This window comes from Microtus oregoni, unplaced genomic scaffold (assembly GCF_018167655.1).
Source record: "Microtus oregoni isolate MIOR12 unplaced genomic scaffold, Mior012 000002F_ref0000024, whole genome shotgun sequence".
NCBI classification, from domain to species: Eukaryota; Metazoa; Chordata; class Mammalia; order Rodentia; family Cricetidae; genus Microtus; species Microtus oregoni.
In genome coordinates, this window is record NW_024543061.1 from 31,021,528 (window position 1) to 31,035,674 (window position 14,147).

Here is a 14,147-nt window from a genome sequence, read left to right on the forward strand (position 1 = left end):
GGTATCTTGCTTCACATATCCTGTGTACTGCTTGCATGCCTGGCACCTGCAGAAGCCAGAAGAGGGCGTTACAGATGATTGGGAGCCACCATGGAGCTACTGTGAACAGACTCTGCTCTGCAAGAGCAGCCAGTGCTCTTAATCACGGAACCATCTCTCCATCTCCCAATTGTCTTCTTAAAGTGTGACTGTTTCTTCAGCATGTCTGCTTTGAGTGGCTAGTGACCAAGAATGACGAAATCAAAACTTTCTGGATGGGGTGCCGGCCTCCGCCCAGCTGCAAACGGCACTCCGTGGAGGCCCAGACCCTTCTGCTCCCCATGGGCAGCTGCCAGGCAGGACACAACCTGCATCTCTGTCTGGCTCATCACCCACCTTTGGTCTGTGCCACTTTGATCCTGCTGCTCCTTGGCCTCTCTGGTCTGGGCCTTGGTGGCTTCCTCCTCACCCATACATCTGGCTTGCGTAGCCCTGACATTCCCCAGGATTGGGTTTCCTTCTTGAGGTCTTTTGGCCAGCTGAGCCTGTGTCCTGTGAATAGGACAGTCACAGGGAAGTGGCTAGGGCCTCACGTCGTCGGCTTATGTATTACTTTGAACTTCAGAGATGGTCCAGATAGAAACAAAACCCAAACATTCCAAGCCAAGATCCATGGTAGTGAGGATTGAAAGGGTCCTTTGCAGGAGAGTCTATCCTCGTCACAGCCAGAGTGACCTCAGGAAGAACTCCAGAGGCCTGCTTCTATTTCAGTGCTATTCCAGAGATCCTGCCCTCTGGCTGACCACCTATATCCTGCTCAGAGGAGGGAGCTGGAAATGCTGCCCTGAGCCCAGTGATGGGTGAATAGTGGCAGGGTCTGGAGCCACGAACGCCTCCTGCTCACCAAGCTCCTTTCTGTGGCACCAGACTGCTGGTATAGAAATAGGAGTGGAGGGCCGCTTCCCGCCACCTGGCTAGCTTTACCCGAAATAACAACACACAAACTGTATTCTTTTAAACACTGTTTTGCCCATTAGCTCTAGCCTCTTACTGGCTAACTCTCACATCTTGATTAACCCATTTCTAATGAGTGTATCACCACGAGGTGGTGTCTTACCGGGAATATTCTTAACCTGCATCATTTTGGAGAGGAGAGCTATGGAGACTGCCCTCAGTGCCTTCTTCCCAGCATCCTGTTCTGTTTACTCCGCCTACCTAATTTTCTGTCCTATTAAAGGGCCAAGGCAATTTCTTTATTTAACCAATGAAATCAACACAAAACAAAAGACTCTCCCGTATCATTCTGGTCCTGGGCTTGGTCCTGCTTCTCTTCTGTGGTTTGCTCTGCTGTGTTGCTGCTATGTGCTTCCATCTGCACCCAGATTTCCACTGGTCTCGAACATGGCTTTGAGGGCACCGGCCTGCCCCTCCCTCTGTTCTCAGGTAAAGATCAAATTCTTGGGCCTACTTTTGAGCTTAGGAGACCTATTACAAAAAAAGAAGATCTGGAATGTGGGAAAATAAATGGCTTTTTGACCAAAAAAAAAAAAAACCCAAAAACAAAAACAAAAAACCAAAAAACTTTCTGGAGGTGGCCTATCCACCATGTAAAAGACTTCTTTGTAGTTGAACTTGGCTCATCTCTTCAAAAGCAAAAGCAGTTGAAGCCTATGATGACTTTAAAAGATGGTGATCAAGGGACTAACTAAACTCCACAGCTGAGCTGGACAGGTAGTAGTGATGTCAGCTACCTTTTCTTGCAATGGTCACCATGCTCGCTTCTCCCAGGCGCCTCATCCCCATTGCTCTGGCTGCCCTCATCTCTCCTAGAGCTAGGTGAAGGCCCTGCACCTCTTTACACAGCTTTCTGGGACCCGTGTTTTCCTGTTTGACTTCCATTGCCCATATGTAGAGTAAGTGAGAAGAACAATCAGCCAGTTTATCTGGAGCTCCACCCATCTCTTCTGGGTGGACCTATTGCCTTGGCTGTTACCATTCTGCACAGGTCTGTGTTCACCTTCATTTCTGAAGGATAGGGACTCCAGCTTATGCTTCCTGTCAGCACTGTAAGGATCAAGTTCTCTGGTCATCTTATCCATCACTATGTGGCTGTATCATGCCACCTTGTTGATTTTCTCCTGTGTTTGCCTTTCTCCATTGCTTTTTAGCTGCCCTTGAGACAGTTTGGGCTGTCACAGTTGGGCTCCCTCTTGCCTGGAAGGGAAGGGCCTTGTCCCAGGGTCCCCAGTGGCTACCTGAATCCAGAGATGGGACCAGATTTTGTCCCGTGCACACACAGATGCCCTTTCCATCTTATGCAAGCTTCTACTTTACCACGGCTGAGCAGTTGGTGTGATCACAAGCCTCTCCAACTTCTGCTCCTCCTCCACAGTTAGTGAGGATTCTCACAGGACACCACAGCAATCCCGGCATATGACACTTTTCTTCCCTTATTGATAACTTCTACATCTCTCTGGAAAATGCCGCTCTGAGGCAAGTGTGACTCTCCAGGGTCACTGCTTCTGGACAATAGTAAGACAAGGTCGCTTGAGAACAGGCACAGTGACCCCTCAGCAGCCCATCTGATGAATGGGAAGGTAGAATCTACTGGGGATACCCTGTGGGAAGGGAGGAGCCACATCACAGGTGGGAAGGAGCGGGGTAGTGGGAGTGCCCTTACACACCCGCTGGGAGCGTGATTTGAACCAATGAACTGTGTATCTCTGGTCTTCTAGTTAATATTTTCAGACTGCAGTTGGGGAGTAACTGAAACCCGGGCAACTCACACGGGAATCATGGTGGATGTTTCTTCGTTCTCCTCCTTTCTGCACTTTACTGGGCTTCTTGGATCAGTCTCACACCAGTTTGGGAAAATTCGCAGTCATTACTTTCTCAAATATTTCTTCATATGATTTCTCCTTGTAGACTTGCAGCCTTAGATGCCTTGAACTTACTGTTCCACGTATCCCATTTACTTCTGTTTCCACATCTCACCCCAGGGAGCCCTGTCTCTTTCCCCTGCTATATCCCATCTGCACCTAAACCCCTTGCATAGATTTCTGTGTGGTATCTGTGGCTTTGGGTTTTCACTGGTAGAACCACTGTGGTTCTTTTTTTATATTTCCATCTTTCTGTTCAGGTTCCCCATCTATTCTCATATAGCATCCACCCTTTCTCTCAGGCCATCTGGCGTGTTTATAATTTAAAGGCCTCCATCTATTTCCCAGAGCTGGGCTGTCCCCGCCTGACTTTTATTGAATTCTACTCTCAACGAGTTACTTTTTCTTGTGTCTTTGCACACTTCCTAAGTCCGTGTGCAGGTGTGATGCTTGGCTGTGTTCAGAAGACAATGCTCATATTCTCCTGTCTGCACACAAATGTGTGGGTGGCTCAGTCCATCCTGATACAGTCAGGCAGAGCTGTGCCCACTGAGGCTCTGGTTAGAGCCACCATTCCTGCCCTCCATATTTTGTGGGTACAATAGAACTTAGGGTCTGGGGAACCCTAGTGACCTCTGTGCTGCCAGCTGAACCCTGCTTTCCGATGACAGAGCTCTCCATGCCTCGTGGTGATTACTGAATTGGTTTTCCTCCCCAGTCCTGCCTCTGATATTGTAGGACCTGGTAGCCTTTCCCCCCCAGCTACATGGCCTGAGCCATCATTGGGTCACTCCAGGGCATTTTGCAAAAGCCCAGGGCGCCTTGGAAGGATGTCACTCACCTCTGCCCCAGCCCTTTCATAGCCTTTCTGTGCCAGAATGGATACCAGTGCTCCACACCCCTAAAGCCAAGGGCCTGGCCTCCAGCTGGTAGATGCAGCCATCAGGGTGGGATTGCATTCTGAGGGTTCCTAGTGAATAGATGATTAATCCACAGATGGATCAAGAATTGATGGCATCACTGAGAGATGGTGGAGCCAGGAAGGTTGTTGTGTGCTTTGGAAGGACGCATCTTGTCCCTGCTTCCTCTCCTTTTTTCCTCTCCCCGCTTCCACCTTTTTTTCCTGTCCACATCTCCACTGTCTGCCATTGTATAAGTTGTTTTGTTCTGCCACATGCTCCCGGCCATGGAGTTCTGTCTCAGTCATATTGATCCAGAGGCAGTAGAGCCCAGTGAGGAGGAGCTGAGAGACCCTCGGAGCCAATTAAATTCTAAAATACACCTTCCCCTGCGAAGTTGCTTTTCTCTGATGGAAAGTTGGCTACACTCCACCCTTAACCCAGGGCTCTGGGTAGTGTGACTGGCCTCTCCTTCCCACCTTTGGTGGCCCTGCTGCCTTCCACTACTTTGCCTGCAGGAAAGCAGCTTTTGGATCTCTTCTAGAAGGTTCCTCACTTTGCAGAATGCTTTTGAGTTAGGTTTGCCCTTGATTGTGACCTTGGCTCTCTCAAACACTCACTCCTGGAGCATAAGTAGAGTTCCTGCCTCTGGAGTAGAATTGGTGACCTCTCCAGACTTTCTCTGTTTGACAAACATTCCACAAAATGTGTCCTGATTTACATAAATTACTTACTGTGTGGGACAGCAAAGCCTTGGAGCTGTAACTTGCCAACTGCCTGTCAATAGCACTTTACTTCTCTGGGGTCCATGTCCCTTTCTAAGGAGTAACCAGAGGACACCCTTTGTAACACCTGATTCTGTGTTACCCCCTGGGTACAGTTCACACGCCACTGTACCATACGTGAGCCAGGCAAGGGCCTGGAGATTGAAAGAATAGACAAAGAGACCTGGGTCATCTGAAAGGAGATCAGCCGAATGCCGTTTATTCAACCTTGGGGAAATCCTTATATACCTCGCTGCTGCACAAGGATTTCCACTCAGGCAGGTGGGAAATTGCCATACCCAAGATGGAGTCAACAATGCCCTACAGCTAATCACCAGGCGGGGCAGAGGAAGCACAAAAACAAACATAATGTTTTAGCTGGCTGACCAGAAACTGTCCTCAAGATGAACCCCAGGAGCAGGGGTAGACCCGGGGCCTACAACCCTTGGCGATCGTTTCTGGACCCAAGCTATCTCACCCAGTAAAGGGGTGTGGAATTTATATTTTTCATGGTAAAAGAAAGAGTAGGCCACACTAGTCTATAGTTAAATTTTAATTGGATTTATTTTTTGTGTGTTCTAATTGCATTTGTTTATTTATTGTGGGAGCCAGTTATACCCTTCCACTGTGTGGATTCTGGGGATTGAACTCTGGTTCCATGTGACCCTCCAGCTCCATCCTCTGCCCTCCTGCTGCTCTGTGCCCAAGGAGATAATCTCTAGAGCGTCACTGTCGAGACCTGGCTTCGGCTTCCCGTGACAGCCAGGAACTCCTTGGTATTGGAATGGCTTGTGATAAACGATAAAAGTCAGGAGAAAATCTCCATGAATGATGAAGGACAAGGGGAGGCTCTGGGCAGTGCCATGAAGCAGGGCTTTCTACTGTCCCAACTGACATCTGAAGATAACCAGACCCCCAATGGCTAAGGAGGGAGTGTGTCTGGGTCTTACGCAGCTGATGAGGCCATGAGCGGAGTCTGCCTCCATCTTCCTGCTCCCAAGGCCTTGTGTGGGCTGGTCCCCTCTCACTGGGCACTCACCCTCATGGGCCATTCATCTTTCCTAGACAGGAAGATGTCAGCTTTGTAAGCTCAGGTCTCTGGCCTCCATCTTTGGAGGCCTTGCTCCTGTGCCCACCAAACCTTAACCCCTCCCCTGAGAAGTGTCAAGGCAGCCCGCCAAACTTTGACCCCTCAGTCTATTTAATCAGCTCCCCCAGAGAGTCCCTTCATGCCCCCCCTGTGGTCGCATTGGTGGCTTCCCGGTCTCCCCCCCCCCCCCCTCAAGGGGGGCCATCCGAGTGCACAGGAATCCCATTAAACCTGGATATCCTTGCCGGGCGGTGGTGGCACACACCTTTAATCCCAGCACTTGGGAGGCAGAGGCAGGCGGATCTCTGTGAGTTCGAGACCAGCCTGGTCTACAAGAGCTAGTTCCAGGACAGGCTCTAAAACCACAGAGAAACCCTGTCTCGAAAACAAAACAAAACAACAACAACAAAAAACCCCTGGATATCCTTTAATCCGGCTTTTTGTGATTTGGCTTGATTGGGATTTTTGCATCGGCAGAGAGCTCGCATTAGGAAATATTCCTAGCAAACTTGTGTGGTGTGAAGTCACACATACTGGACTGTCATGTAAGGTGAATGTTGGCTAACATACCATTTCAGCATACTTATTTTAAAGACTAGATGTTTTAAAAATGAACAGTTTCATAGTGAACCAGTTCCTCCATCTTCCAGCAACACAGTCAGGCAACACGTGTGAGTTTCCTCTTAACACACCCACAGGCCCATGATTACATTTTTAAAGTCCTTGGGTGCCTCAAGGGACACTCCCTACCTTTCCTGTAGCCTTGGATATGGTGGGAGGGGGGCGATAATTATCCCAGATATCTAGGCAGGGCCCCAATTCACAGCCAGTTCAGAAGACTGTAAAGTTAAAGACTGGGCAGGACGAACAGCGTTCTGTTGTGCATGCTCATGAAGGATGCAGACCCACTGTGTCAGAAGCTCCTGCCTCGGTGCCAGGAGGAACATGCCAGAGAAGTGAGGGCAAGCCTGCTTACCCAGACACCACTCCAGCACAGAAGAACCTAGGGAAGTTCAGGACCTAGGACTTCTCGGCTGCCCCATCGTCTGATGGTCAGGATGTCAAGCTGCTGACAGCCACCCAAAATGATGTCTTGCCGGAGGAGCTTGGACACCTGAGCCTATCCACACCTCCTGTTGTTCCCACTTTGTACCACATGGTGGCACCAGAGATCAGGGTATGCGCTGTAGGAAACCTAGGGTCTGCAAGAGGCTTGGGGAATGTGGCTTCCAAAATAGACGTAGTAAATTCATGGAGTTTTTACAGCTTCTAGACTTACCTCATGTCCTCCTCAAGGAGGCCTGGACTCACTGTGCCTCACTTCCTGTGATTTTCCCGACACTGCCCTTGGGGGAGGTGTGTCTCCCTCATTCATTCATTCATTTGCCCAGCCCAGGATTTCCAGCAGCTCCAGGTACTTCAGTAAATTTTTTTCTCCTGTAATCTGTGTTTTTCTAAAGATCATGCACACAACCAAACACAAGTGGGAAGTACAGCCTATGCTGGCGACCTGACAAGTACAGCCTTGAACACGATTTTCTAGGTCAGTGGTCGCACAGCGAGGCAGCTGTGGATCCCATAACCTCCCTCTTCAGATGCCTCACTGTGGCAGCCTAAGGAGGTCAGAACCATGTTATTCCAGTTTACGAATGAGCAGGAAGAGAGAGGCGAGTCACTTTGTCAAGACTACAGAGATAATTAATGCCCAAATTTGAGGCATTAGTGCCGAGTTCGCAGAGTGGGTGGGGTCTTAGAGGCGTGGTCAGTTGCTGCCCGCTTAGCACCCCTTAGTAGCAACTACTACTACAATGACTTAGTAGTTATTTATTAGTTATTTAATAGCTAGTGTTGCCTTGGGATTGAGGTGATCTTTCTTTCTGTCTCCAGCAGGTGGCGACAAAGCATAGAGCTATGCGTGCTCCTGCCCTTGTGTAATGTTTGGTTTGCCTTAAGATGTAACAGACCTGGATGGAGGTGGGGGTTCCTTGGACTTCCCACAGGACAGGGAACCCTGATTGCTTTTCGGGCTGAGTGGGGGGGACTTAATTGGGGGAGGGGGAGGGAAATGGGAGGCGGTGGCGGGGAAGAGACAGAAATCTTTAATAAATAAATAAATTATATATATATATATATATATATATATATATATGATGTAACAGGCACTTTTGTCGCGGGAGATGCCCCTTTCCTGGACCCAAATAGAAGGGTGGGAGGAGGGGGGAGGGAAATGGGAGGCTGGGAGGAGGCGGAAACTTTTTTTTCCTTTTCTCAATAAAAAAGAAGTTGCAAATGGGAGAGAGTGCTAGCGCGTATCTGCCAAAAAGAACCTCTTCAGTCAGTTCCGGAACAGCTGATCACATATCACGTGGCTCTGGATATTAGGGTGGATCAGACTCAGTTACTTCCCCAGCCTCTGAGGGAAGAAGTGACTTGAACAAAGTTACTAGTAGCAGCGCCCAACAAGTTTGTGCACGCACACATGTGTTTCCAGTAGCTGGTGCCGGAATAAGCTCATGCGATTGACTGGCCTGGGCAGAGGATCCAGGCAGAGTACAGCAGTCACCCCATCCCAAGACTCTTGTTTTTAAATTTATTAAGCTATATATTTTTCTCTGCTTTCCTCCATTCCTTCCCCCTTTCCCTTTTACCCTCTTGTGATCCCCACGCTCCCAATTTACTCAGGAGATCTTGTCTTTTTCTACTTCCTATGTCGATTAGATCTATGTATGGCTCTCATTGTTGTCTAGGTTCTCTGGGATTGTGAATTGTAGGCTGGTTTTTCTTTGCTTTATGTCTAAAAGCCACTTCTGAGTGAGTACATATTATATTTATCTTTCTGGGTCTGATGTTTTCTAGATCCGTCCGTTTGGCCAGACATTTCAAGATGTCATTATTTTTTCCACTGTGTAGTACTCCATTGTGTAAATGTACCACTTCTTCTTTATTCATTTTTTTTTTGGTTGAGGGGCATCTAGGTTGTTTTCAGGTTCTGGCTATGACAAATAATGCTGCTATGAACATAGTTAGCACATGTTCTTGTGGTATGATTGAGCATTCTTTAGGTATGCTGGTCTTGAGGAAGTATGTTTCCTAATTTTCTGAGAAATCGCAGTACTGATATCCAAAGAGACTGTACCAGTATGCACTCCCACCAGCAATAGAGGAGTGTAAGATGGAATATCAGAGTTGTTTTTATTTGCATTTCTCTGAAGGCTAAGGATGTTGAACATTTCCTTAAGTGTCTTCCAGTCATTTGAGATTCCTCTGTTGAGAGTTCCTTGTTTAGGTCCATACCCTAATTTTTTGTTGTTGTTGGATTATTTGTTCTTTTGATGAGCAACTTTTTGAGTTCTTTGTATATTTTGGAGATCAGACCTCTGTCTGATGTGGGGTGGGTGAAGATCTTTTCCCATTCTGTACATTCCTGGACTCTTTTACGGATTCATAGAAACCCAACGCCAGAAGGCAGAGCTTACAGTAAGAACTTGACCATAACAGTGTTTTTAACAACTCAAAGTCCAGTGCCACAGGGAGAGGGGCCTGCCTCTCTCACCCACCCCAGTTCACTCGTTCACCCCAACCTGAGAGTTTGTCTCCTATGCGGAGTGAGGGGGACACTCACCCAGACCCCACGCTGCTCCAGAGCTCCACGGAGGGAGCCCCACATTATTAGACTGGGGTGGAGAGCTGGGGGGGGGGTGCTCTTCGCAGGACAGCGGTGGCTGCAGTGGGTTTGTACTGCCCGTGCCTCTATGCAGAGGCTACCACTACAGCGAGTCCCTGGCACCCATCGCACCCAAGACGGACGGACTTGGGGCACCTGATGCTACTCCCAGAAAGACTCCACTCGGTGGGGACCAGTGAGGATCAGCTTAGCAACATGCTCAGCTTGGGTGGGTCCACCTCCGGATTTGGTGAGATCTTGCGCACTGCCAGGTTGGAGGAGGCTAAGCTGGGGATGATGTCAGCTTCTCCCAGGGAAGCCGAAGGCCATAAGCACAGTAGGTTCAGCAGGATCACCAACCCAGGACCACAGCTGCTCCCAAAGAGCTCAGCTCCTGGCAGAAACTCTGCGCCGGCGTGAGGGCACAGCCCCTTTGCACACATGACTCTTTGCCACTGAAGCAGGGATATTCCATGACAAAAGTATAACCCACCTTAGAGCCTGGCACCGTTCCCTTCCAGCGAACCTCTCAGACCCTCTTCTCAAGCCAGGAGGACAGCACTCTTAATAATCAGAACCAAATCGGAAGACCAGAGATAGACAATGGATGGTTAGAGCCACCTGGGAGAGATGCTGTCTAGCCACCACCAAAGAGAAGGAAGACAGTCCGACTTTGGGGTCGCTGGGGTGGAAGCGGAGAACCCCTGGGGCTTCACCTGGCGTTTTAGGAGTGGGTCAGGCAGCATCCTTCTAGAAAGTGGAAGGCTCGGGATGCTGCTTATGCTGCATTGTGCAGTGTCTCCCCTTGTACTTAGAAAGTGACTTGTGTGCAGCACGGTTTGGGGAACCTGGGGGCCTTTAGCCGTGGACAGAGATGCTTGTGCCAATAGGCCCTGGCCAGGACTGACACTTTTACATTGCTCCTCCCTCCATAAGCCTATTGCTGCTTCAGAGAGAACCAGACCTCAGGGGTGAGGTGAGGGTGTGTGAGAGACAAGAAGGTCTGTGGAGATGATAGGAGATTCCAGCCTGGAATGGACATGCAACGTCCATTATATATGTCGTCCATTCTATATGCTGTCCATAATATATGTCATCCACCATATATGTTGTCCATTATATGTATATATACCATCCATTACATATATCATCCATTACATATATTGTGCATTATATATAATCATCTTTTACTTTCTTGATAATGACCTCTGGAGCACAAAAGTTATTTTTTGTTTTATTGTACAAGTTTGTGTTTGTGTTTGTGCGTGTGCTTCAGACCTAAGAATCCTTTGTCAAGGTGAATGTCATGAGTATTCACTAGTGAGTTTTCTTTTAAGAGATTTATGTGTGCTGGGTGGTGGTGGCACATGTCCTTAATGCCAGCACATGGAAGTCAGAGGTAGGTGAATCTCTGTGAGTTCAAGGCTAATCTGGTCTACAAGAGCTAGTTCCAGGACAGGCTCCAAACCTACAGGGAAATCCTCTCCCAATTTTTTTTTATTAAGTGGTTGATCAGTTTAATCCTGTGTGTGACATTAAGCCAGAGTTAAACAATTCTTTGGCTTTCAGATACAGGTGACCCAGCATCATTGTGGGTTTTTGTTTGTTTCTAAAGTTTTTAATTTAATTTTTAAATCTTATGTGTATGAGTGCTTTACCTGCAAGTATGTCTGTATACCACCTGCTTGCAGTGTCTTTAGAGGCCAGAAGAGGTTGCTGGATCACCCTGTGTCTTGGTATTTTGTTTTCATTTTCACTTTTCTCTTGGAATTTTAGCTTCTCTTTTGATTCTTTCTTGACTCTTGTTCTTCCTTTGGGTTCACTAGTCCTTTCTTTTGTCTCTAGGTCCAATGCAGGGGAGCACACACACTCCAGTGTTTTCTGTCCTATAGCAGCAACTCAACCTTTCCTTATTTTTTAGTATCTCGACAGTAGTGGGTGGGGTGTGTGTGTGTGTGTGTGTGTGTGTGTGTGTGTGTATGTATGTATGTATGTGTGTATGTGTGTGTGTAGACTATTAGATGTCTTCAAAGAACAAGCAGGAGTGAAGTCATAACAGGGATCATGCAACATCCACTTGTCATTTCTGTGATCATCATCCATCATTTGGTCAAGGTTGTCTTTGCCTGGTTCATTCTCCACGGTTTCATTTTCTCCCTCTTCCTGCTTTATTCTTTGGAAGTAAATCACTGTGCCTGCCCACCATTAAAAACGGAAGGTACAAGCTTCCAAGCATCACCTCCCTGAAGGTGTGCCTTATGCACCTCAAGTGAATTCTTTCTGGGGAAGTTTCCTCTCCCTCTCACTGACGGTGTGCAGTCACTCAGCCTGTCCACATGGAGTGACGTGTTTTGTTTGCACCTCCCTGTCCAGCCTGCTGCTGAGCCTAACTTGTTATAGAGTCAGTTTCCAGTGTGGGTTCTTCAGTGATCTCTCTTCTTCACTCCAAGTCCTTTGTTGAGCATCTGTGTTGTTGGGGGAGGGCACTTCCTTTCTGGTGAAAGACAGCCAAGTTCCTTTCTTTCTATCCCATCATGTCCTTGAATGTAGAAGCTGGAAATGGACATTAACTGTCTTCCTATATCACCCCTACCTTATTTATTCAAGCATTTATTCTCTCTCTCTCTCTCTTTCCCTCTTCTCTCTCTTTCTCTGTCTCTCTCTGTCTCTCTCTGTCTCTCTCTCTGTCTCTGTCTCTGTCTCTGTCTCTCTCTCTCTCTCTCTCTCTCTCTGTGTGTGTGTGTGTGTGTGCGCGCGCGCGCGTGTGTGCGTGTGTATGAGAGAGCATGTCTGTGGAGGTCAGAGGTTAAGCTCAGGTGTCAATTCTTACCTTTTACCTTCTGTGAGACAGATGTCTTTGCTTTTCTCTGTTGTGTACTTCAGGCTACTTGGTCCGAGAGACTCTCAGGATTCTCCTTTCTCGGTTTCTCCCCTCGTCAAGGAGCACCCAGAACAGGTTCACTACTGCGCCTGGCACTCAAGCTCAGGGCCTCATGCTTGCCCCGCAGGTGCTTTACCCACCAAACCATCTTCCCACCCTACTCTCAGAGGAAAAGCCCCCACCAAACCTGGGCCTCATCAATTTGGTTAGGCTGGATGGTCAGTGAGTCTAGGGTCCTACCTGTCTCTGCCCCTTGGTGCTGGGATTACAAGAACTCACATCCTGCTTGGCTTTTACATAGTCATTGAAGATTCAATTTCTGTCCTCATGCCTGTGTGGCAAGCGCTCTCATCCCCTCCCCCCACACCTCCCCACCACTTCTGCCTTTTATTTGGTTTCAGATGCCTAGTGTTTTTTGCTTTTAAAGGGTCATTCTATACCAATTAAGAATCCCTGGCTTTGAGCTTTCTCAGCCCCTGGCAAACACCACTGCATTTTTCTGTCTTGAGACATTACAGGACTCTGAGTTCCACCCTCTAGGTGCAGATTTACAGAACGCTTGTCATTTTGTGGCTGACATTTCCCACCTGACGTTGGTCAGGTGCTGTTAGTATGAACAACAAGTATCTGAGACTCTGAATCATTACTTTGTATAATTATTAGAATTTTTCATGGATAATATGCTAGTTTATGGCAATGTTTACATATTTAATTAAGCAAAATTCAAAGTGTTGAGATGATTGACTTATTAAAAACTGCTATATACTTTAGCTTATTGATAAGTGCACAGGTTACCCTAAGCTGCTAAAGTTTCACAGGTTTCCCTATTGACATCAAGCGGAAATGCACAGAAAGAATTTTACTAAAATATCTAGAGGTGTTGGTCATCCATATTTCAAAGGAAGCTGCTTTAACGAAGTGTGAGTCATATGTTAATTTATCCGGAAACACATGAGCACTAGGCCAGGATTTACCATCCATCTGGCAGCTATCATGTTGGCTCCTTAAGTGAACCCACCTTTGCCTCAATAATTAAACATTTACTATTCCCCCGTACAAAGGATTTCAAAAAGGTAGTAATTCGGTTTTCAGTACAAATTAACAGCAAAGGACTGATGGTGGCGTAGCTATTGGAGACCAGCATCCGAACACTGTGGTGGATCGGGGGGCTGCTGTGCATCAGTCTGGAGGCAGACATGATGCAGTCCAAACAGTACAGCAGCACAAAGAAGCTCAGGAGCAGCAGGATGGTCCGGGTGGCCCTTGGCTCTGGAGATGCTTTTGGAGAGAGGCTGGTGCTGTGGAGATGCTGGGACAGCTTCTTGTGCCTGCACAGGAGAGTCAGCATGTACCCGCTGGAGAGGGCCATGAGACCTATAAAGGACACATCTCGAAATATCCTCATCACGGTAAACAAGTGCCTGCTGATATGGCTCATGGGTAAAATAACGCAGGATTCGGTGACAAATAAGAGTCCATGTGAGGTGTTGTTGTAGTCGGCAACAGAGGAGAACCAGAAGTGAGCACTCCAGGACATGTAGAAGACCCACAGCACGACAAGGAGACACAGCTTGTGCTGTGGGGGTTTATGTTTGAACTTCGCCAAACAGGAGCTTCTGGGGCTGAGGGTGACAGCCTGAAGGATGCTTAGCAGGCAGGTAGCACAAAGAGAGAGGCCCCTCAAAAACCTGTGCAAGTGGACAAGGGATCGACACGTGATGTCATTCCATGTATTCTGAGGTGCGAAAGTGTCCGCAGCTGTGAATCCCATGATCGTTAGCATCCCAAGGTGAATGAGGGCCAAGAGACCGATGAACAAGTCTGTGGTCCGGGGCCTGTGTTCAAGAAGAAACTCGAGGATATGGAAGAGAAGGAGGATGCTGTTGAATGAAATCCCAAAGCCTAATTCAGAGAAAAAGTGTGTTTTGTATGTTAACAACTCCATGGTGTGTGTTGATTCTTCTCATTGTATGGGACATGGAGTTAGAGTA

General features: G+C 47.8%; 1 protein-coding gene and 1 pseudogene across 1 annotated transcript; one reads left to right on the forward strand and one right to left on the reverse strand.

Annotated features, from left to right (window-relative positions):
• Positions 1–283: 283 nt before the first annotated feature.
• LOC121465579 lies at positions 284–1,478 on the forward strand (annotated as a pseudogene).
• An 8,000-nt stretch (positions 1,479–9,478) lies between these two features.
• Positions 9,479–14,123, reverse strand: LOC121436043 (vomeronasal type-1 receptor 90-like). The gene is given in 3 exon segments (XM_041635619.1): positions 9,479–9,730; positions 13,175–14,080; positions 14,082–14,123. Coding segments are annotated over 3 exon segments (1,200 nt in total).
• Between the last annotated feature and the right edge of the window lie 24 nt (positions 14,124–14,147).